The sequence below is a fragment of the Stegodyphus dumicola genome, chromosome 3 (genome assembly GCF_044657685.1).
Source record: "Stegodyphus dumicola isolate Sdum_Otavi_A_Nest chromosome 3, ASM4465768v1".
NCBI classification, from domain to species: domain Eukaryota; kingdom Metazoa; phylum Arthropoda; class Arachnida; order Araneae; family Eresidae; genus Stegodyphus; species Stegodyphus dumicola.
This window is the reverse complement of record NC_140770.1, coordinates 37,014,526-37,040,825: the sequence shown is the minus strand read 5'-3', so window position 1 is coordinate 37,040,825 and position 26,300 is coordinate 37,014,526. Positions and strand designations below refer to the sequence as shown.

Genomic DNA, 26,300 nt, shown 5'->3' with positions numbered 1-26,300 from the left:
GAAATCGCATAAACAGATCAAGGACACTGCGATTAAAACTTGATCACTGCAATCAATATTAAGGTGTTTGACAGGTGAGAATCGCGACTCAGAAATAAAAATAATACTGTTATTATAACGTTCTAAACTCTCATACTGTACTCACCAGATGGTCCGTGCCATTCACATCTGCCATAGTATTTATGTACTTAGTTCTCTCACTGTCAGCACATGTTTGTAAGGAATTCTTTACTGCTTTACAAATTCAGCAGGTGCACGAATCACATCGCATGAGTGTAGAGAATCATACGTGATTCTGATCAGCTCGTATTCCATACGTAAATAGTTATCGTTAGCTAGCTTTCAACTTGATTGCTCACTAGAAATCACGAGACGTGGTCTTTTTCGCTCAGGTGTACCGCTTAACTGCTGAATTGAGTTTCGAGATAGGTTGCCCTAATAGAAAATGGGGGAAAACTTTTTTTGTCGCCAAGCGCAACAGGTGCGCCAACCCTTTGGCGATATGACTGAATTTTAAAAATTTTTAATGGCGCCAATTCATAAGGTTACCAGAGAAAATATTTAAATGCAGTTACAATAAATGAAAGTTAAATCCGATATTTTAATGTCTTAATTCCTTGTTACCGATTGCTCATTCTTGCATGTAGTGCTTTCTTTATTAGTGCAAAGGGGATTTTCCCCTGAAGGGCTATTGTTTTCATTTTGCGAGTTTGCGTTGGTTCACTATAAATGTCCGTTGTTTCACTTTTCAAACTGTTACCACCAAATGTAAGAGTCCTATCCGTAATATGAAATCTATCCGTAATATGAAATATAATTTTCTAAACACTAACGGTTTATCATCAGTTAATTTATAAAACGACAGATATTTTATAGTGTAATTTTTTTTTCCACTTTAACGGTTTATCATTAGGTGTTTTTTTTAGTCCAAAGGGATTTGAATCCCGAAGGACTATTAGTTTCGTTTTGGCATTTTGCGTCGGACTCATAAATGTCGGTTCATTTTTCAAACTGTTGCCGCAAAATGTTAGAGTCCTGCATTATATTTGAAGAAATTAAACAATGAAAAATCTGCATAAACGTATATATATTTCTCGCATTGTCATAAAACAACGGTACATAGAGCCATCGAATTTTGAATGACGTAATACTACTGCGAATATGGGCATGTGGAAGCCCAAATTTGGAATTTGTTTTATTATAGATTTCATATTTTGTAAAACGTTAACGAATTTTTGATTAACAAACTCAAAGATTTCAAAGCGAGCAACGACAACGTTGTACAGAAGAAAACATTTTTATCTCCAACGCGCGAGACTCTGTATCGGAAATTAAAGATATGCTCAAATTAAAACTATTTTGCGATATTGCTCTTGAACTGAATTTTATGGTTTAAGTGCGAAGAACGTGATATTTCATAAATAAAGATAACAGACAAAATATTAAAAAACGCCCCTTTGGACGTAATTTAAAATCTGAAACCTTTCAGAATTTTTTTTTTAAATATGTTTATCTTTTAATCTGTTTGAAAATTCTGAGATGAAGTTTTTAAAATAGTTTTTTTAAAAGATGTCAGTTACAGATGAAAAATTTTCAGTATACTTTTTTATTGTAATAAGTCACTATAATTAAATTATAATTTAATTAGTTTAATCACTATAATTTTTCTATAATTTAACTAGGCATGCATATACTACAGTACGAAAATTTCACTGTAACTACAAATGAAATATTTTAATGGATAAATTTTAACAAACTAATAAACCATAAGCATAAACAAACCATAATTAATTTTTTGAACTCGGTCTGCTAAAAAAAGTAATCATTGTTTAACTTTTATTAAGATTCTTTATGATTCTAATGCTATAATTTCGCGATGTTTTGCTCTACTTACAATGGCCTTCAGTGGTTGGACTGATAAAAATATAGATTAATTTTCTGAGATTATTTTAAGTATTTAGCTTTAATTTGTGTCTTTGTTGGTTTAGGCTGATGTATCATCTACTTCCTTTGTTACACCAACCCCTGATGACCAATGCATCGAAAATGTAAATTTCTCTTTCCTGCAGTTTGTCTTCAGTTTGCCACTGTGCTTTTGGTTTTTTGTTTTCCGTTCTTTGCTTATGGTTTGTTTCGAACTGAATATGGGATAAATTGTAAACTTATTTATTATGCATTATATATATAATTATCATTAAAGACATAAAGTAAGAAACTAAGAGCTAATTTTTCACAAAGACAAAAAATTGAAATTCATGACTAATAAATTTCAAATATTCCTATAAATGCAACAAAGAATTTAAAAAATGTTAAAACCAAAACTTTTCAAACAAGCAAAACCTCATTAAAAAAATTAAGGAAATTTAAAAAAAAGGAACATTAATGAAATGGGGTTTTCGATTGTTTGAAAAGTTTTGGTTTTAACATTTTTAAATTTCTATGTTTCATTTATAGGATTATTTGAAATTTATTAACTATGAATTTAAATTTTTGGTTTTTGTGAAAAATTAGTTCTAAATTTCTTACTTTATTTCTTTAATAGTAATTTTTCAGCAGCTTAATGCGCGAAAATACTAGGAGTGTATATATTTTGTTTTTTGAAAAATTGTTTTGTAATTTTATATTAATAATATATATGTATTTAATATATATATATATATATATATATATATATATATATGTGTGTGTGTGTGTGTGTATGTATACATAAGATTAAAAGATAAAAGGAAACTACTAACTTTAATTTTGCAATAGTCCTTTTTCATCATTTTAATTTGGCTACGTCCCCTTCTTGTCCTAGTAAATCTAAAGTGCCTCAAGTCAAAATTAATCTTTCATTCCATCTTATATAATACTGCTATGTGACAGCTTTTATCCAAACACAGGTCAAAAGTTCAACAAAGAAACAACTGTATAAATATCGCTACTGCTAAATGTGACTTCTCTTTTTCCCTTTGCTTTTGTTAAGATATACTGCTCAACTCTCCGCTGTCAAGTCTACTATCTAAAGATGTAATAAACTGTGTAAAATTGTCGGTTGCATAGCGTATTCATAATGATGCCTTGTAAAGATGAACATGTGTTGGAAGAATTAGTTATCAATGAATTAAATTACGCGTTGAATTTACGGCTACTTCTATAGTCAAATGTAACCTCTCCAAGTTCTCCTCTGTAGTGAAGGCTCTCCAAGTTCTACTACGGAATTTTTACATATATATTTAAGATTAAAAAGTGTAAATATAAATTAGGAGTATTCCCTTAATGCTTAATTTAACTTTAAAAACACCTTATTTCTTTACAAACTCATATGCGTAACTAGGTTGAGATTTAATACTAAGGCATTATTATAGTTCATTTGAATATGCCTAGCATAAAATGTACACTTAAAACGAAGTAACTCATTGTGTACTCTTTTTGGGTTGCCAAACATTTCTGGGAATAGAGTGGATTGTATAGATCAGAGTCCTCCAACCTTTTCCTTGTATCAACCCCTTTTAAAAGAACGGTTTACTTCATCGACCTCTTTACATTTTTTCCATAACATACCTGATGTAACATAATTATAATATGATAACTGCATTTAAAAAACAAACTTTTTCTTGTTTTCCTTCGTAAACTATTGACTTGAGTAAAGCCCGCTTCCATTGCATAAGAAGAGGAAAATGTCCAAAATCATGCTTGTTTCTTATAGGGAGTTATGCTTTTTTATCGCCACGCGCTGTAACTTAGCATTGCTTCTCGTGTTTTTACTTGTTTGCTTACGCCAAGTTAGCCATACTGTCAGCTCTGCAAATCATTGTCTACGAACTTCTGCTTGACAACCGATTGTATTATGGCTTTCATTCAGTAGATGCTGACCGAGCTTTACAAAATTCATAGACTTAGCAAGATTTCCACGCGTGCCCAGATGATGATCTGTCTTATAAGATACCGCGAAAAACATCACTGTTCAACATGGAGGATAACCTGTGGAATTCTATTTTCTGTTTCCAGACCTCCAACATCTGTCTAAGTTGAAAAATGTAAGCAAACAAGTCCCAGTCGTTAATACCGTGACGGATTCCTTACGCATATACACTGGTGTGCAAAAATTAAGGACGAGACGGTTTCTTCAATATAACTTTGTACAAAAGCTTTCCAAATCAACACATTTAATACCGTAAGATCCCCAATACGTAAGGACATGAGTAATGTAAGTAATACTTACTAAAAGAGAAATCAGAGGGATAAAAAGAAGCTTTATTGAAAAAGTAGCATGGAGCGCAATGCTACTGAAGACCGAAACATCCCTGTGATGGGTGTCCAGCAAGAAACATCCGGTCTTTAATAGGGGATATGATCTCCCCTCACTGCTAGGCAGGTTTCACAGCGTCTGCCCATGCTGAGAATGAGGGTGTCAGTGAGTTGTTGAGGCATTGCTGCCCATTCGTCTTGCAGCGCCAATCGAAGCTCCGGAATCGTTACTGGTTGTAAGGTACGAGCTGCCAAGCGTCTGCCTAGAAAATCCCATACATGCTCGATGGGATTGAGATCCGGAGATCGTGCCGGCCAATCCATACATTCAATATCCTCACTCTCTAAGAGCTGTTCGGCAGCTACTGTGCGATGATATGGTGCATTGTCGTCCATGAAAAGGAACTGCGGACCCATAGCGCCTCTAAAAAGACGCACATATGGAAGTAGAATCTCGTTACAATAACGGGTCCCGTTGACTGAACCTGCGTCGAAGATGTGAAGGTCTGTACGACTACCAAGCATGATGCCTCCCCAAACGAGAACACCGCCACCTCCATACCTGTTCCTTTCAATGATGTTCAAGGCATGATTGCGGCTTCCCCGCTCTCTCCAGATGAGTATGCGATGAGAATCGCTACTCAGACTGCATCTGCTCTCAGCTGTAAAGAGTACTCGTCCCATTCATTCTCTCTCCAATTCCGGTGTTCTCGGCACCACAGAGAACGCCTTCTCCGATGGGCAGGCGTTAGAGGTACACAGCGTACAGGGCGTCGTGTAAACAGACCACCACCGTGCAGTCTTCTGGCCACGGTAAAACGCTATATCGGTCGTCCAGTCGCCTGTGCCGTGTGTCTAGCGATTTCTCCCGCTGTCTGCCGCCTGTTTCTTCTGGCCTGTAGGACAATATACCGGTCATCTGCGGGTGTGGTTCCTCATGGACGACCACTACTAAACCCCCGGATAGCTGTTTCTGTAGTTTGAAATTGTCTCCAAAGTCGTGAAACGATGCTGTGAGCAATTCCGAACTCTGCAGCCACACTTGTCACACTGCGGCCTTCCTCCAACTTCCCAATGATTCGACCTCGGGTAAAAGCATCCAGATGTTGTCTAACAGATTGATTATTCGCCATTTCTCGCTGAGGCAGCAACTCGGTGTGATTTTAACTGCTATACGGCATGCAATCTCTTTGCCAGAAATACTGATCTTATACCGACAACATGCTTTATACTACTCAGACGCTCCCCCATTACTTCTACCTGCATATCTGCGCGTGTGCTACCGTACATCACCTTACTTAATCTCCTGATTGGTTTTTCTATCCGCTCTGCCTCTTCGTTCAGCTGATATGCTAATTTTTCGACTTCGTCCTTAATTTTTGCACACCAGTGTACCTTACGCAGATTACGCATAGACCGCTATAGATATAGAAATTCAGCTATTACCAGTTAAAAGACTGTATAGCCCGACTAAATTGATGAACAACAATTTTGTTATTCTTCGTGACGAAAATGAAGCTGCATCCCATCCTGATGAAATTCGCTCATCCGGGGAAGTCTAGCCAATGAAGAAATCTAAGAGGAAAAATAATCCAAGAATTCAAAACCTCAGAAGTTACCGCAGGTCTCGCAAGAAACCATGTTCATAGGTAAACCAAGACAAAAACAACAGCTTTTAAAATTCACGGTCTGGGTCGGAGGAGGAAACCTCAGCGCCTGTACCGTCTGACAAACCAGCATCAGTAAATCAGGAAATTCTGGATTCTGCTGCCCCCACCATTGCAGATGTAGCAGTCAACCAAGATGTTTTCGATCAAGCCGACAGTACTGGATTTGTCTACCGTATAGAAAGTAAATCCCATTATGGTGGTAGACTTCATCCTCACCTGGAAGCAGCTCATGAAACATTTGGAAGAATCTGAATTCACTGATTACAAGGCTAAAATAGTAACAAATTTCTAATTTTACATCAAAGTTTTCACTTCTGATGGACACTGCAAGGTAACCGTCATTCTTAACGAAAAAGGAATAAAATGTTTTACACATATACTGCCGCAAGACAAAAAACTGAAGTTTGTACTACGAGTATTCTATCATACACCCTGCCGTCTGAAGTTGGAGATGCACTTATTGAGCAAGGGTTTCAAGTCGAACATGTTGATCAACTGACAAAAGGCAGAGGTCCCCAAGTAGTCAAGATGCTGATGTTCCTGATTATTCTGTCTATAAACGACAAGAGCCGGATCATATTAAACACTGAGTTTGTCATGCGATTCGGAATTCGTACTGAGCCTTACAGTGGCAGAGCAGAGCCTTACCGTCTCACGCGACTCAGAATTCGTGCTGGGCCTTACCTAGGCCTACGCAGTACTATCGCTGCCAGGGCTTTCGCTTCGCGCAAAGCAAGTGCAAGTTACCACCGAGATCGTAAAATGCGGTTCAGACAGTTAATCCCGTTTTTGTACCAAACCTAAAGACTAATTGCCTAAATGTGCAAACTACAGCTCAGATCATGTGCCCAATTGGCAGTGCATTAATTCTTTTCCAAGGCCTGCAGAAAAACTGTAAGAAAAGAGATTGTACTCACAGCGTGTTATATAAAAGAGCTTTCAAATACAAAGGACCATCTGCAGAGTTAGCTGAGCTGTCACAAAAGCTGTCAGAAACCAAGGCAATAATTGCTCAAGTTATTGTCGCTATCACCATCTGAAAGGACTTACGAGTCTCCAACTCGTGACTTTCAAATGTCGCCTCCACCATTTGAAAGTCACGAGTTCTCCATATTGTTGGACCTCCACTCTGGCCCCAAACCCAGCGGCATGAAAAGACAAGCTTCAAATCGTACTCTCTTATTTAAAGAGTTTGGAAAGCGCAAAATATTACAAAGAAAATGCAATAATTCCAGTACTTTATCAGTACAGAGCGCAGATATCTGCCTCACAATAAAAACTCATGCAGTTCCTCGCAAACACCTCAAAATCACAAATTACAACTCGTTAAGGTGTGAAATGAGCCACCGTGGAGAAGGAGTGCTCATTTACGTAAAGCATATTTAGGAATTGTGTCTTGTGCTACGGATAATAGTAAGGCGTACTAGATGCTGACAGTACAAGTCAAGCTTCCAAGTATGAGAAACATTACTTTCTGTTCTATATAAAACCCTCCGGACAACACCCTGAGTGCAAAAAAATCTAGACTCACTTCAGTCAAACGGAAATAGTCACGTAATAAATAACTAACAGAAGAACCATCCATTTATACACTCGTGTGTAAAATTAAAAGAATTTGAAAATTATATTTATCTTTATGAAGAGTATTGAACCAATGGTATTAATTATGCTGTCAAAAAATTATGCAAATATTTAGAGTCAAATACGTAAGCTACACACGTGTGTCTGAGAAGCTGTGATTGTGGAGGGGATATAAGAGCACTACGGCGTTTGGGGATTTGTGTGCTCGTACTCCTTCACGATATTCTCCGTGTTTCTCACAAGAGCTGGGTAAATTTTCTAAGGTATCAGGTGAAATGAGTAGCTACAAATGTATAAGATGATGAATGGAGAATTGTCAGTAAATTGGGAGCAGGTCAATCACAAAGGTAGGTAGCTATACAGCTTAATGTAAAGCACATTGTCGTCTGCAATGTTTGGAAGCAATTTCAGAAGACTGAATCCATATCGAGAAGATTTGGGCAAGGTTGATCAAGATCCACAACTACGAAAGAAGATTTTCAGCAGAAGCCTTTCAGTGATTCAAATACTATCGCCTTTTCCACCATCAAGTAAATGAAAGACAAGTATGACAAACAGAAAAAAAATATTAAAGAGCTTTCGAATTGTGAGTAGCTAATCACTCTATGAGTCATACCAGCATACCACCAGTCATACCAGCATAATACCAGCATATTTTTGAAAATATTTTAGTCTCTTTTTTTTTGTTTGTAATACTACATGTCTTTTATTTAATTGGAGCTGGATATGGAATCTCGAGTCTCTGAAAGCAAAATTTATGCCACTTATTCGTTGGTGTTTCTTAGAGTCATACATTTTAATCATTCTGTAATTTACTTGCTATATGATTTCGAAACAAATGTGGCAACAGTTAAAATCTACACAGAAAAATACTAAAAACCTTTAAGGTGTACATGATGGATGAATAGCAGCAGCAAAAATTGGAAAGAATTATAAGTAGGTGTTAACTTTGTTTGCAACATTATCTTTGTTGGCACTTCTGTAGCTACCGGGATGAAGACCAGTAACACATCTCATCTCACGCAAGAAGGCACTGTTTGTCCCTGCAATAATTCGCACGCTCATCGTGAAATAAATAAATGCATAAAACTGAAATATTAAAAAAATTGCATTTTCACTATGAAACAGCTAAAAATTAAAAACGGAAATATCTCAGAATCATTTAGAATGATGAGACTGAACTTAGTTTGCTCTTCGAAGGTCCTTAAAAGTCATACTTACAGTGTAAGAAATTTAAAAACAAGGAATGGAAATTCTGCATTGTGATGTAAACTTTAGGATTACGTATCATGTATTTTGGCATTTCGGACAGCATTTCAATTGATACTTCTTTAATTCTACTATTTAGTTTGAAGAAAATGTATTTTATTTCAAAATTCAACTAAAATAATGGAGAATTATTTATTTAATTTCAGAAATAAAATCTAACCTAAGCTCTGAAATAAGAAAATCTCTTTACTTAAAAATCGCGTTTTAAGGACCACTAATTCGCTAAAGGTGTCGTAAATCTAACGTCTTCAACTAATCGCTAAATGCCAGAAGAGAATTTTGCATCAATTGACAGATCGAGAAAATGAAACCTAACATTTTTCATCAGAAATTGCATGGTGAGAAGGGAGAGGCAGATCATCAGGCGGCTGATAGCTTAACTAGAGAGATTTTATTTAGGCTGTTTATAGAAGCCAGATAAAATTTGTAATACCGACGAAATTGGTTTGAGTTATCAAATATGTTACCAGAATGCATTAATATTTAAAAATGAAACAGCAATTGATTTAATAAATTGGAGAAATGAGTTAGTAGGCTATTAATGTGCAATATAGACCAAAAATTTCACAAGACACACTGGTTATTGATAAAAGCAAAAAATCTCGAAGTTTGAAATATCATGAACCTACCTCTATCTTAGAGATTAGAACTCTTCGAAGATAAGTAATATTTTTACCGTTTCTTTTAAAATGGGACTAAGAACTGAAAAATGATAAAATACTTATTAGATAACTCTGCACCACATACGCCTCTGATCTCTTTCTGCAAAACATTAGGGTCGCTTTTGAAAAATACAATCTCATTCAGCCTTTAGTTAGCAAATTTTGTTATAGAAAAAAAATGTTCAGAAAATGATGAAAAAGACTGAATTTTATGAAAATGAAAACATCTCGATGGAAGGACATAAATCGACTGTTCTGCTAGAGACCATGCATTTTATCACCAATGCAGATAATTAGTTTCTTTAAATCGATTGAAAACTGTTTTCGAAAATGTGGCTTCTATGAAAGAAGAAGCCTCAGAGGAACTGCAAGTTAGTTAATGTGTGAACAATATTAAAGGAAATTATGAAGATTCATTTATATATGATGTCTCAGTTCGCAAAGTAATGAAACAACGTGTGTAAAAACTGACTATGAAAGAACTCTACGAAAGAAATGGACAGTGAAACTAATACAGAAAAAAGTGATGATGTACCAGCGTCATTCGAATCTAGAAAAGTGCTGCAAATTCTAAGAAAATGATTGCTGATCTTGAACTGATTGCTGATCAGAAAACTCAGTGAGAAAAGTATTGAGAAACAAATTTTGAACAATAATGAAACAAACATAGATAGAATAGTTGTTTGTTACAGAAAATTTAACCAAGGACTTAATTATAAAAAAAAGTAAAAAATGAATTTAAAAATTACGTAAATGGTTTAATTTTAGCATTAATTTTTAATTATTGTTTAGAATTCATTACTGAATTAGTTTTCAGTTATTATTTTACTTGAAAAATCTAAAACTGCTATTACGATTTGCAATATACAAATGACCGTCTACTAACAAAATCAAATATGGTTCGAACGGAAATGATTTTTAATAAGCGGCGGGTACTGAACTTTAGATCACCCCTGGTACTTATGCAGCAGCGACGTTAATTCTGACGACAGAGTTTTCAGGAGCGTCAATTTGCATTTCGTAAACGAGATACCTTGTCACTGTAATGTAGTATGTGTTGCAGTTGCTGTTTGTTCCTCTAAACAATTCTTATAAATATTATTTCTTATAAACTATACATAAGTGCTATTTTTATAAACTATACATAAGTGCTATTTTTATAAACTATATATATATATACATGAATACGCTTTCTTATAAACTAGTATATATAGATACTAATTCTTATTAATACTACTATAATATCAAATACAATCTCTTGAAAATATCCGTGATCTTTTTGTTTTTCAGGTACTTACTATTTTCCAGTGTTCACATTTCACATTCCATCATAAACTATATTATGAAAATTATTACTTTAACAATATTCTACAGAGGCTGTTCGCACATTTTTTAGACGATTTTGGTAAGCTGTAATAAAACATCATTTGCAGCAAAAGAAGTAATTGCAATTGTACTATGTTTTCAAAAGTTAAAATTATCGTCTGTGGCTTGAAAGTTTTGTTTTTATTCAAAATGGCGAATTTAACAAAGCAGTGGTTCGAAGGCTACATTTACGCTCTTTCCGAAGAGAAATATGCATACTCCGTTATCCAAAAACGATGTGAGAGTCATGGTTTTGTGATATCTAAAGCGTTGATAGGTAATATCATCAACAAGAAAGGAAAAAAAAAAACGTCAAATTGGAGCCTCAAGTGGGACAAAAATTCCAAACAAGTATCCAAGGAAAAAACGGACGTCTTCGACTATTGCAAAGGTACGTTGTTTAATGTTAAAAAAAATCCCCCTAGTCAAAGGACAGTTGCAAAATCATTAAAAGGCTCGGTGTCCACTGTAAACAAAATGATAAACGTTAATTTAAATTTTAAGAAAGCGAAAAAACGCAATATGCATCGTCTTCTTCCAAAGCACATCGCTCAACGCAGGACACGCTGCAGAATTCTATATGAGAAGCACTTATCCAAAGAAAAATGGAAAAACATTGTCACAATAGATGAAGCATGGGTGTATTTAAATGATTGTAACAAAAAAAGGGCCATTTATTATCATAAAAGGGGAAAAAAATTTAAGCACATGGTTCAAAGAATCGAAAGAAAGTTTTTCTAAGGGATTCATGATTGTTGCTGGTTTTTCTTATAATGGCAAGTTAAATATAAGGAGAGTGCAAACCAATGCCAAGATTAACTCCAAATACTATCAGGAACATATTTTATCGCCAATTTGTCTGAGTGAAATACCATCGCTTTACCCACAGTGCCATCCATCTGTGAGACTCCATCAGGACAAAGCTAGGAGTCACACTTCAAAATCCACTGTAAATTTCCTAAAAGAAATGGAACAAAAAACTGGTATCAAGGCCATATCCTTCCCTGATATCTTTACTAAATCTCCCGATGTGTCACCTATGGATTTTTGTGCTTTCGGACTTTAAAAACTGCATTATCCAAACGTTGTCCCAAAACCCTAACAGAACTCTGGAAAGCTGTTCGGGAGGAATGGGATAGAATATCTCTTCTGTCACTTCAAAACGCATTATTATCCTGAAAATTGCGGTGTCGAAAGATAGTTCCGAATAAGGGATGTCAAATAGAACATTTAAAACACAAGAATTTTATGTAATTTAGTTTTGTGAATACAATATACATCGCCTAAAAATGTGTGAACATCCTCTGTATCATCTCTAAAAATCTGACAATAAGTTCTGTGATACGCATAGTTGTGGTTGTAGTAGTCTGTGTTGCTACACACGCGTAGTACACATACGTACGTGTAGGAAATAACATTACAAGACCTCTAATTAACTAATAAGTCAGAGCTTATTTCATTTTTCTTTCCATCTTCTTTTAAAGCAGAGGTTCCCGAACTTTTTCTTCCGTGCACGGCTTTATGAGTTTTTGTAATTAAAAGGTTCCCCTAACCTTTCCATTCAAAACATATGAACCCCCACCTCCTCTCCTACTTCTTCAAATATCTTACCATTGTATTATTTTAATCCAATAAATTAATTAATTACAATGAATAAGGACAAAAATTTTATCACAATGTTGCTCTTTTTTCAGAGAATGATAATTTTGAGACTGCTTTAAAAAGTCTTCATTGAAAGATTCCGAAGTCTTTTTGTCCTCCTCACTTCGTATGTATGGGGAAGTGACATTTTAATAATCCCTAAACTTCTTTTAGGTGGGTTATTATGTTCTCTTTGATTTGTAAGCAGATGCTTAGTTTTTGACAAAGTGGTCTCAAATATTTCGTTCGGAAAATTTTCCTTACTCGATCCTTAATAATCTAACCTTTTGATCATAGAGTCAGTTATGTCAAGCATTTTGAAAACTGTTACAAAATTGTTCTGCAGCACTAAATTGAGTTTATTTATTTTTAAGGAACTGTTGAATAGTTATGCAAGTCTTTGAATATATTCATCATTGTGAAACATCAAACCTAACTAAAATAGGTGGTCTTCAGATAAGTGCTTAGAGGCGATACCAAAGCTATGTTACCAGGATAGTTTTAGTTTTGTGCGAGGATCTCCTTTTCAGCCATATATATTTTTTATACAAAGAACACTTTACATTTAAAAACTTTAAAAATACGACGGATGATAACTTAAAACAAAACTCCACGCTCAAACTTAAGTTACAAAGAGAGCTTAGTAACTGATTATACGATTCCCTCAGTACTGGAACTATGGTTTGCTTTATACGATATATGGTGAAAGTGTCGGGAAAACATGGCTGTTTATTGCTGATTACTTTGCTTTTGTACACATGTTGATCAGTGAAGGTCACACTGGAAATCCTCAATTATTTCCCTTTTATTTAACGATAAATTTAAACTTTCTGAATATTTTTCTCTTTATCACCATTTATTATCACACGTTGCTATTACTGACTACTTTTTAGCTTATCCCTGTCTAATTCATAAAGTATCCCCAAGGCAACACGTACAACAATTTGGGAACTGCTCTTCAAAAGCTTTAATCTGTTTGGAGATATTTTGTGCTCAGAAGGATCTTTCGATTGGAGCTATGCTATAAAATCACCAATGACAACGTAAAGTACAGTCTAAAAAATTATCTTTTCCTCCCAAAAGGTGCAATTTAAAACATTTTCTTAAGCAGCCACGAATACATCTACTTATTGAACCTCACATAGCAGTGTATTTCATGACTCTATGAAGGAAAAAGTTTTGGATTCATTTAAAACGTTTTAAAACATTTTCAAACTCTATATTATTTGAAACTGTAGTCCTACACATAATCGTTTCAATAATTTTTTTAATTTAACCAAAATAATTAATATAAACTGTAGTTCTATGTATAGCTGTTATTAGTACCCCATAAAACTCACATGTAAGACTATACTACGTTTTGATTAAATTAAAAAGAAAAGGATATTAAATCGAATCACTAGTATCTTTTTTTTAACATAGTTAAAGCAATTATAACTTACTTTAACTTCTTGTTATAAAGACTTATATATCCTGATAATTGCCTAAGCACATTTCTCTCATAATGCCTTTTCATGTAATGTAATTTCATTTTAGATTCCGAAATATATTTTTAGTATGTTCTTTATATAACTGGAGTTTAGAGATTTATTTTTAAAAGGCTATAGACTCCTTTATTCTCCATATCGGAATAGGAAAAATGACTTAATATGCAGACCCTCTGCGGGATTTGAACTTTGGACCTCCCGATTGCTAGCCAAAAGGGCTTTCAATTACACCAAGAAGGCGCACGGTAAGAACAGAGGAAATACGTTATGCCCTCCCATACTTAAAGGGCCGTACACCCTGGGGTTTATCTGAGCTAACGAATACATTTGGCATAGCCGACGCACTGGAACAAGTTTTTCTCATAGCGGAGCGAGCTAAAACGTTTGATTTGGCACCTATAATGGAGCTAGTCGAAGCATGGAACTGATTCCGTTACCTCAGATAAACCCCAGTGTGAATGTCCCTTTAGGGTGATTGGGTAGGTAGGAATCTAATCACCAAATCCTGGTGGTGATGAGGAATCACCTCCAACATTTTGAGTTCGGGGTCTTCTTGATGAGTGATTAAACCTTTTGGAGCAGAGAATGTGAAAAAGGGGCAATGCCTTCATACGGTAAGGAAAGAGAAAATATCTTATATTCTTCTTCGCTTAAAAGGCGTTTGAGGGAGAAGCCATTTTAGAAACCATTAGACTTTTTATCGGGGCAAGAAATATGTATCAAAGAAGCATGTATGATTTAAATGTGAAATATCGTAGTCGGGATTCGAACTCTAGAACTCCCGATTGCCAGCTGGACGTGCTTTAAATTACACCACAAAGGCGAGCGATAAGCAGGGAGAAAATACCTTACAAGTGTATATGATTGGTCTCCTGTTTTGTAACCTGCTTTTACACGTTAACGAAAAGCCTTTAAAGCGTTACGTCATTGAACATTTCAAAGCGGTATTTTAAATTCTGGTAAAATTTTGCATGAATTGTATCTTATGGAGCCTAAGAACGCAACACTGAGGGTTAAAAAGTGCATAGTGAAACACTGAACTTTCGGGCTGATATATATTTTATACCATTGCCCTTGAAAGTCATTTTTAAGCAATTACAACTGTCTATGTGAAAGTTCTGGCAAAATGATTTATTGATGCACATCCCATGATATTCTTCCCACTTACAATGTTTCAATTTACATCTAGGCAAAATTTTTATATTTTTAATTGAAAAGCCCTCTCATAAGCTTAATACCTTCAAATAATTTGAATATTCTGTAAACGAAACTCCTGCAGAGGTTATTTATATTTAAAATAAAAAGGAGTGGCCATATGATCGATTGTTAAAAGAAGTGTTCATAAGAAGTCATTAGAAATTCCTTTTTCCTTTTGATGAATGTATCTGCAATGATTAAAGTCTCGTTCACATATCGTTTCACCTTTTTTCTTTAGTATAACAAAGTATCAATACGTCAGCATGATGTATTATTTAATTCTAGTAAGAATAGTTCAGATACAGAAGAACGCATTTAAGTGCAAAAACTAAAATGTAGACATGATTGATAAGGAATCTATAAATTATAAATAATATTAAAGAAATAACACACAGAAATAAAATCTATGTATCTTATGAAAAATTTCAATTTGTTTTAGTTAAATGAACTAAAATGAGCTTGGCATATATGACTAAAAATAAAATCGTCGAACAGCTAAAGATGGCTAGTTGGACTTAGGAAAAAACATGGGCGGTTTGACTTAGAAGTAACCAAAGAAAAATGGAACTGAATGGAAATTTTTCCTTTCTACGCTATTCTTTTATTCTCGAAATTAATTAATTTAACACACAAAACGTTAGTAATAAAAAGCCAAAAAAGTAACTTTTGCAAGCCATCTTACTAAGAAAACTGTACACTGATATGATAAACTGAGCAAAGGCAGAAAAATAGAAAATGTATGCCAACACTTCATGGGAATTCTAAGCACATGTTGCGTTTAAATTTTTTATTATTTTGTTGCGGAATTGTATATGGGATAAGTGCAAAGAAAATTATCCCTTATATCAGTGGTTCTCAACCTTTTGACCAACGTCTACCATTTAAACAAAAATACAAAAATTTTGAGTACCATCACTACAATGATTATTTTATTATTTTTATTTATTTCAATTTCTCATTAGAAATATTAAAAATTTTTTAAATTCTTTGTTGCATTTATAGAATTATTTAAAATTTATTAATTATGAATTTCAATTTTCGGTCTTTGTAAAAAATTAATTCTAAATTTTTTACTTTATGTCTTTACTTATAGATCTTAGCATTTATACAACCTATTGGCTATTTGTATTAAATATACACACATAAAAATATTAGATTAAAAATTGGTTACCAATTTAACTATCAAAATTTAAGTTAAAAATTTTTAATTCTAAAACTTAAGTTATAAATTTTTAATTCTAAAATTTTGTGTGAATTTTCGGCCTTTTTAAGACAGATCAATTTCTTTATGTCTTACTTCACTCAGTTTTAACCACAAATTAAGATCCACTTTTAATTTTGTTCTATATTTATTTTTCAACTATAACATGGAAAAAGTCCTTGTTCACAAAAGTAGGTTGTGCAAAAAGGTAATAAATATTTAACAGCTTTATTCGAATGCCTTTGAATTCTTTCTTTCGGTTCAGCCAAAAGTTAACAAGTGTGTTATTTTGAAATCTTCAGTTACAGTTCGATTACAGGAAATTTCTATCAATTGTTCGTTTTCTTCACGAGATAAAATTTCAGGTACATTTGAACAAAATGGATTTCTAATCTATTTTCCTTTTTTTTCTTTCAATAATCCTCGGGAAAAAACATGCTGAAATATTTTATCAATGAAAAAAAGTGATTTTTAATGTCGGATGGTAATTCTTTTATTTTCAAATAATTTTCGGTTAGAAAATTTTCCAAAAGTTGTAAAAAGCTTAAAATATTATTATACAATTGTTTGATTATTAGCTGGAGTTTTTATGGTTGCATTTATTTTATTTATAATGTTACACTTTGTTGTTGTAATCCTAAATTTAATTCATTTAACTTTTCACAACCACCAGCTAAATATACTAATTGCGCCCACTATGATTCACTAAATAAAAATTTTTGCAATTCAAATTTTGAATCATGAAGGAAAATTTGAATTTCTGGTCGAAGTTCAAAAAGGCGATTTAAAACTTTGCTCTGAATAACTACCTTACTTCGGAATATAATTACAACGTTTCATGTTCACTGCCCATCTCTTAACATAAAAGTGTAAATATTCTTGAATTTAAAACTCAGCTTTTAATAAAATTAACAATTTTCACAGCTTAAATCAAAACGATTTTCAGGTTTTCGGGAATTGCTTTGACTACTAAAGTTCACGATGAATGGAGCAGTTAAGTAAATTTAGTTTCAGGTGCGACTTTCTTTAAGAAAGCTCTCGGAATGTTTCCCTTCTCAGACATAAAAATTGCTAATTACTTTGAAAATTTCACTTGCAGTTGCTCTATCATGAAGAGATTCACAAAATAAATACTCTTCAGCAATTCGTTTATCTTCTTCTAAAGGCATGCAAACTAATAATTGAACAAAGTTCGTTATATCAGTACTTTCGTCCAATTGCAGTGCGAAATACTCACTGTGTTTTATTTTTTGAATAAGTGTCTCTTTTATGGAATTTGTCATTTCATGAATTCGTCGAATACTGTATCATTTGATAACGTCGATTACTGTATCATTTGTCGATTACTGTATCATTTGATTTGATTTGGAATATTATTAAGTTCGTTAGCCTCTTTTTCGTTGAATAATGTTAAAACGATATCTTTAGCTGCTGGTAATATAAGGTTTTCTTCAATAGTGTGAACTTGCCTAGTCTTAGCCATTCTTAGGCTTACCAGGTAACTAGCTTCCAAAGCGTTTTCACAAATTGAAATAACAAAACCTTTCATTACTTGTCTACTATTCTTGAACTACGATAATTGCCTATTAATATAGACTTCAGATTTATCCTTCAAATTGGCATTGCTTAGATTCAAGATGTTTTTTAAGAAACCATGGTTTTATACTTTGATTGGATAATAATTCACCAAAAACAATACATTGAGCTTGAGGGTCCATTTCATCTCCATTCCAAGTAAATCCAAATGATAAATAACTTTCATTATATTTTCTAGAAACATTTTTCTTTTCTTTTCAATATTCTTAGTGCTAGCAGATTGTCCAGGATCCATCACCTGTGAATCGTCACTTTTCCGTTTAGTCAATCCTAGCCGTTTTTCCATTTTGAAAATCAGGTTTGTTTTATTATTTTTTCAGAAATATTTAAATGCACAATATGCTAGTAGTTCTTCAAAAACAAACGACGATATTCTCAACTCGCGTGGAAACGTAAGGAACACAAAGCAACGAGAAGACAAAATACCTGCTTTTAGACAAGCAAATTGACGTAAAAAATTAGATTCTATGAGCGGCTATTGATATTGAAGAAACTCAGATCACGTAAACTTATGAGTGTTATAGAAAAAAACTTACACAAGATGTTAGGGTATTTAATTTCTGAATTTAATAGTTAAAAATACTTTGTTTCTTTGCGTACCGCCTATTTTTCTCTTGCGTACCACCGGTTGAGAATCCTGCTTTATATTAAAGCTAAAGAGACAAAAAGCAGGAGTTAATGGGTTAACAAGCGTGAGTGCAATAGCAGGGTGGTAGATTGCGATGTAAGCAAAAACGTATGAAAACTTAAAAAAACTGTTTTGGGCTACTGTATATATATATATATATATATATAATTTAAAGTAAAGTAGAAAGAACAAACGATAAGAGACCTATGTGGTCAAAAATTTTGCGCATTGTGCTGCAAAATTGAGGAAATTAAAAGATAAATTCTAGTACGCACGCTAAAAAGCTGCTTAAATACTGTGGTTCCGTAAAAACTTTAACATAAGCAAAATTAGTTGCAATGAAATGTGTTAAAAGAGAAAAATACAACATTTGATTATTTACAAGTAAAAATCATTAATAATAGTAAGCTATATGATAAACCAAATAAGTATATTTAAAACATAGTAAAAGTATTAACTAATTGATCGAGTTAAAAATAAAATTAAGAAGCGGTAAATGGTTGATTAGCCCATTTCAAATTTCACTATGGCACGTCAGAGGAAATATTTTTAATGAGCTTCGAACTAAGCTAACTCCATCACGCGTTTCGCCGAAATAGACAATTGAAACTGTATGCGACACATTTTTCAATTAATTAAATAAATTATGTTTCTCTCTCTCTCTCTCTATATATATATATATACCGCTTAGCATTAAAATTTTTACCTCATGAAACAAGTCAAACAAGCAAGCGTCAAATTTGGATGACTACTATATGCTATATTGGGTACTATATGCTTATGTTGTTATTTACGCTGACTTGTCTGACAGTAACATCAGTCCGAGCCCACGAAAGTCCTCGTGGCAAGGAGCGTAAGATACGCATGTCATTGGCAACAGTCTTGAGCACTATACAGGTGACAGTGCGACTTTGTTCAGTTTCGCCCCCCCAATTTTGATGGAGAGCACCCCGGGATGACGGGTCAAAGAGTCTCTTAGCCCTCTTCTCTTCCACCAAACTACTATACATTTACAAACATCCATGCCTTCTCAGAGATTCTAATTCTTGAGGTCAGTAGTCAGCGACAGTATTTGATTGAGGCCTAGCGGGAATGCGGTTTATCATACATTGACATTCTTGTTCGTATTGGTCGGGATCCTACGACTGTCGAGCGAATATGGAACCGATGGGTCCAGAAGGCCATACCAAATGCCATGCATGAGCTATATTAGCTACATGTATGCATAAGCAGTAATTATCAGAATGAATTTCTGATGCTAATGGGTGTACGTTGCAGTTACGTTAAGTACTTACAATACTACATTAGATATGATCTTTTAATTAAATACAGGATTGGATACATGATTAAACTCCATGGATACATTAATTATCTAAAGCAAGACACTTAAATACTTGTATATATTAAAACCTGTCTATATCAATTATTTGAAAATTTGCGCTATATAAGTACTTAAATGCGTTGGTACAATAGACACGTGATTAAGTTATATGAATATTGGTTACAGGATATATACATGAATGTTTGATTGCAATAAAAATACTTGAGTACTTGAATACATTAATCTATATACATTACTTATATACGTGCTTGAGTACACATGTTAACACTTATATAAATATATGATATATAAAATAACTTAAGTACTATAGTTTACATTGAATGCGTAAACACATTAATTCTTGAATGCATTAATTTAACACTTAAATGCATAAATTCATATAAAGTTGAACACTTAAATACGTTATTGCTTGAGTACATTAATTAATTATTTATTATACCATTGCAATTGCTGGCACTAGTGGCACTGGTTGGCACTGTCATTTGTGGTGGAGTATATCATAGCTTTGCTCATAGAAACATTACAAATATGTTCTAGGAAGAAGACTGACAAAGATCTTACTTAGTTCATGCACACAGTATGCAGTCCTTATAACATTAGCATGTTGGCATTGATGTATATTACCTGTCGTAAGGGCTAGAGTTCTCAGTCTAAAACTCTGAATGGAATGATGTTTGTATAAGGCATTCTGATATGGGACCTTTCGGTTGGTCATTCCGTGACGTAGTGCTCAGAGCTTCCTTGTGCTTCGCAAACGCATAAGTCAGAGTTCGTGATGGCTCGAAGATTCTGCGTACATCATGATGGATGCATTCGACCGTCGAAGCATCGAGAATTCGAACATTACATACGGCCCCAGAACCTGACGTGCAGGAATATGGTGCCATTGGGTACTACACATTCCGTCACTTGTTCGCATAGACGGTGATGTGGACGCCGTTACATCTTTGAAGGGTTAAGGCTTGTGGCTATTCCTTATATTCGAGGCCTGCATGACGCCATTTTTCAACAAGATACTGCACGGCTGCATGTTGGCCTTTCTATACTGATTTTTTTCGACACAGGTGACAGGTGAATGCAGGGCCCGGACACCCGGACGGCTTTATATGACAAATCGGGTGTCGTCCGGTACCCGCACCTATCTAAAACAACATAATCCTCGCGGCTTCCCGCGAAGGATGCATCGAGAATTCATTAATGGAGAATATGAGGTTTTGACGTCGTCAAACAAGGGCGTATGCATATATGCTTCAGCATAAACAAGACTTCGACCGTCGATCTTCTGTGACACAAGACTTCTTCGACACTTGTTCGACTATTGCCCTGCCCAACATATTCTCCAGATATTTCACCCACTAAGAACGTCTGCTTAGAGGCTGCTGAGAGATTGGCACGTCACTGTTGACTGGCCACTAGGATTGATGAACTTTGGCAAAGAGTAGAAGCCTATGGAATGAAGTCACCATTTCTGCTTTCCAAGTTCAGTTCAGTTCAATGCTCGGCCGGATTACAGCCCTTGTTGCTGCCAGAGATGGCAGTTCTGTGTACTGAATTCTGTATACTCTGCGATTATGCAACTAATTCAAACCATTTTCAAATTTAAACATGTTTTCTTCTCATTATGATGTATATACACAATAAATAAGATTCTACAGTTTGCTTTGCTTCCAGATGTAGCAAGTTTAATGGCCAGTGGTCTATATTACTTTACAGAAAAATAAAGAATGAAAATACTTGCTCTTTATAGCAAAAAATTATTCCCTTTAATCATGATAGCAAAGAAGTACCGTGATGGTATATTTCTTTCAAGATTTTCCGATTTGTCCTAATATCCAAGATTGCATTCAGTTAATTTGAATTTCTCTTTGAAAGTTTTGATTGACTATCTATCACACTAAGCAGCGTATCGATATATTTTGGGAAAATTGCACGAATTTGGTAAACCATGTTAAAGATTTCGTAATAGTATTATTTAGAGCATTTGTATGTCTATCGGATGGAGGAAAGATCGCAACTCTGTGATTGGTTGATCGTTAACAAGAGATGTGGGCAAGAAAACTCGTAAAACGTTAATTGAAGAACTGGGTAAAATGTTTGAGAAAACTCACAATGAAATATAGTATTGTCATCGCAAGTGCATACGTTTACGATATTAAATGTGTCTCATTTCTAGGCAATGTAGAAAAGTAAACGAAAGCAGTAATTGCTTGAAAAGTGTTTTTTTCGATAGGGTAAAATGAAAATCAAATCTCAGCGTCTTATAATATTCATAAGAAACTTAGGAATTTAGTACCAGTATACACATTCTATCAGAAATACTTTTCTTCCACACACTAGAAATATTTCAGGTAAAGACGGTAGGAATATTATGATCTAAAATATAGTAATTGAACATAGCTTACTTGAAAAATTAAGGTATACTCGGTAGATATCTATAATTCCATCACTAGATATAATAGTTATCAACGTAAATCATTTAAATGAATTCGATAGATTTTTCTAAGTAAACTATATCCGAAAATAATACAAAAATTGCTAAAATCTAGAAAACTTACTACCGGAAGCTAGCATACCAGAATATTCTCTGTTTTCTTTGAAATATCAAACATCACAAATTTAACATGGGACCTCTTTTAGACACGAACAATGAATAAAGCGGGCGCAGCTCGCTAGTTATTAAAAATTACGATTTACATCTTACAAATTAAAATCATTGAATCAAGAGGAATTTCGAACCCTTTTTCCATTCCAAAATATCCTTTTGTTCCGAAACCTTTAGTTACTGAAAATGCTACGTAATATGTTTCAATAAATATCCAAATTTAGAAATAGTATTTGGATGCAATTGTAGCACGATTTCTATTTCATTATTTTATGCGCATGGCAAAACATGATAAAAATAATAACAAGATTTCATTTTGTGACAAAGAAATGTCCAAGTGAAATTACATACGACATACTAAAATACACACTATAAGGTACACACTGTTAGCTAGCACAAAATATATTTACAATTCTTTCTAACACAGTTGCAAAAAGAATCTTCCCTACATACTTTTCCACCCCAAACAGAAAGTTATATTAACTCACCTACATACACTGGATCTACAAAAGTCCTTACCCGGACTTTACTCCTAGACATATATTTTTAATTACGAAAATGTTTTAAATATCCCAAATATTTATACTTTGGCATTTTTAAATTTAAAGAAATCCATTTTATAAAAGTGACGAAATCTAATTTTTTATACATTTCTCCAGTTCTTATACGTATATTTATGAAACATTTGAACTCATTGTAAGAAATATAAAAAATGTGTGCCCCATACTATAACATTTAACCGAGATATATAATATGAAAGTCGAAGATCCTATTCGAAGCCAGTAAGCAAATCGAACAGCAAAATGTTAAATAGTATCTGTTTAGAAAAATGTTTTTGGCTTAAAGAGTTTAAGTGACTATCATTTCTATACAGTTTATTGTGAAAAGTATTGATCCGTATAACGTTTTTCAAAATGCAGACCATATTCACAGACTCTCATACATTCGCATTCTAGAAAATAACAGTAGTATTAGACCGTAGCCAACTTATAATATTTTTTGAATTATTTGAAACGAAATATACTTGTAGTTTAATGAATTTTTTTTGCCTGATTACCAGATTAATAAAACTTCATAAGACTATTAATAACGTTAATTCAGAGTTTAAAAATTTATAAAATACTTGTGTGAAAGTTTTTTTGGCATGCCAAATGTAACAAAATTCCTAGTAAATTACAAAAGTATATCATTGAATGACATTTAAAGGAACAAAATCAACCTCGAATTATTCTAATTTATTTATTAATTGATCTCTCAATGCAAATTGACAAATTTTGAAATTATATATCTGGGTCAATTTTTGTCGTAAGTGATTTAAATGTTTTGTATGTTATTTTTTATAATGGGTACTAGTTCTTCTTAACGATAAGAGGATGTATAAAGTTAAATTTCGTATTTTTTATGAAACTGATTTCTTTTTTAAATTAAAAAATGTCAAAATATATGAATATGTGTGCTTTTTAAAACAATTTTGTTTACATTCAAATTCTTAACAAGAACAAAAAATTAAACTTGATATGATCAAAACATTAGGATGAAGGGAAAACAAGTTATCCTTAGAACAGCAATAATTGCATCTATTCCCCTTGTAACACTAAATGAAAACAACATCACAACATTGAGGCAAATTAAATATAAATATAGTAGAATAAAACTCCCTAACACATATCTCATTCAATGTCAAAACTTGCAAAGAAAAATGGATCAAGGGAAATTTTATATAAAACTGTAGCAAAACTCACTAACACAAGTACGTCTCATTTTCAGACATACTTGTTCAATCTCATGATACCATTCCAATGAACGTTGGTGTTTTAAGTCTGATGAAAGAAACTCTCGGCAACAGCTGCACCGTTCATGTTCAGTTAACGGACTTTGAAAACTATTTTTACGAAACATCGGAACAATGTGAGCTTTGAGACAGAAGAGAAGCATTCGTATGAGCAAGAATCAAGAGCAGCATTTCCAAGGCACAGTTAATGTACTCTAATATGGTCAGATATCGAATTATGAAGGGTAGTCTCACATTTCAATGCATTTAATCCTTTCTTGATGTGGCCAGGAAAAGTCCCTCGTTCTATAAACATTCCCAGATTTTGAGAATACAATTGAAAAGGATTTAGTTATAATATCACAGATTTTCTAAACGTAATACGCTTCAGTACCGACGTTGAAATTTTTTATATATACCGACATAAGAGAACAGAATTTTCAGGATATGAGCACAATATCTAAAGGGATATAATAAAACTTTTTGGAAAGAAACAGAGTCGAAATTCTAAAAGCAATATTAGCGCATGTAGAAGTTCATTAATAAGCTGCCATTACCTCATGGGTTTTTAAAAGATCTTTTGAATTTATAAATATTATGTTTACTTATTTTTCAGAATCTGTCAACCTTTTTTTTCTACTGAAATTCTTAGTTTAAGTTTTATGAAAAATCTACAGCTACCACGTATTTAATAACAGGTGCTGAAGTAATATTTATTTATTTAGTAACTACTGTCAAAGGCAAGTTATTCATAGATTCTTTATGTTAAGACGGACAGCCATAAATAAAGGAATTTTTCAGTAAAGTTATCTTCCGATTATAATTTAAAACCCTTTGTGCTTTTGAAATAGATTGAAAAAACGTATTCAAAGTACTTAACATTTTTGATTCATTTTGTTGATGGTCATCTAAGTTTATTGCATAATTTTGCAAAACTTAAGATATTATAATAATATTAAGCTTCATTTTCCTGTAAGGAAATATTGCTTTACATCAGTTGGCTTACAAGTTGTATCGAGTTCCATAATACAAGTAAAAAGCAATTTGCGAAGTAATATATTTATTTGCTAATTTCACCATTTTGGAATAAATTAAGAAAAGATCCTAGGCTCAAACTGTGGCTCAAATGAAAGCTCAAGGTGCATCTAAAATAAGAAATTTAACAAAATTCTTGCTCAATCAAAAATAATCTTTCAACCAAAAATGCTAGTAAAAGTGCAGCCACTCAAATAAAAATTTATATCTTAATGAAGAGTAAAATAAAAAAAAGGAACAAAAAATATGTATTTTGAAATCACACAAAAGTTCTTCCTTGACATACTAATTAGCAATTTTATATCATAGCATTTGATACTTACAAAATTATTTAATTTGAAAAATTAAATTTGCATTTTTAAATTACAAGGACATCTACCCAATAAAGAAATTAAAAAACAATGGTGACTAATATTCATTTGTTTAATATCCAATGAAATCGAATTTTCTTAATGGCCAAAAAGAAACATATAATCATTCATACGGATTATAAGCAAATTAAAAACTTATATTATTAAGAAAACGAAATTCTTCTTTAATACGAAATACTTACTCGTAGAGTACTCCTGATACCCGATGTAACTTCAGACTGTCTAAATATTTCAACATATTTTTAAATTAGTTCTTCCTTTGTACCAGATGGCCAGGCATCTGGTCAGATGCTCCTATTACGAATAAAATTAGAGTTTCCTTCAATTCTGACGTCACGGCGGGGAATAGCGCTGCCACCAGTCGATTTTTTAGGTGTAGGACTTCCTATTTTGCTAGAACGCAAGGCCTTTTTTTGTTTCTTTATGATTAAGATTGGAAGTGAATGATTTGTTATTGAAGATAATTTAAGTGTTTCTTCTTGAGAAGAAAAAATTCTGGGAACAGAAGTTAGAAGTATGTGAAAAGTGATTACTTTTTTTATCCTTCGAGAGAACAGCATTTGAAGTGCCAGGTTGGGACCTAGCATTTACAATTCATAATAGATATTAAACGATACTAATTATCACAGAACAGTACTCTGTCAATATA

General features: G+C 33.3%; 1 protein-coding gene across 3 annotated transcripts in view; it reads right to left on the bottom strand.

Annotated features, from left to right (window-relative positions):
• LOC118193361 (uncharacterized) overlaps positions 1 to 25,941 on the bottom strand; it is a 281,309-nt gene extending 255,368 nt beyond the window's left edge. For 2 of the 3 annotated variants that reach the window (XM_085812763.1, XM_085812764.1), the window contains exon 1: positions 146 to 394. In XM_085812763.1, coding sequence (XP_085668889.1) covers positions 146 to 175 — 30 coding nt within the window. In that variant the 5' untranslated portion in view covers positions 176 to 394. Of the gene's footprint in view, positions 1 to 145; positions 395 to 25,833 lie in introns of those variants that run through there. The other variant, XM_085812767.1, reaches the window with a different exon arrangement.
• Positions 25,942 to 26,300: the final 359 nt, after the last annotated feature.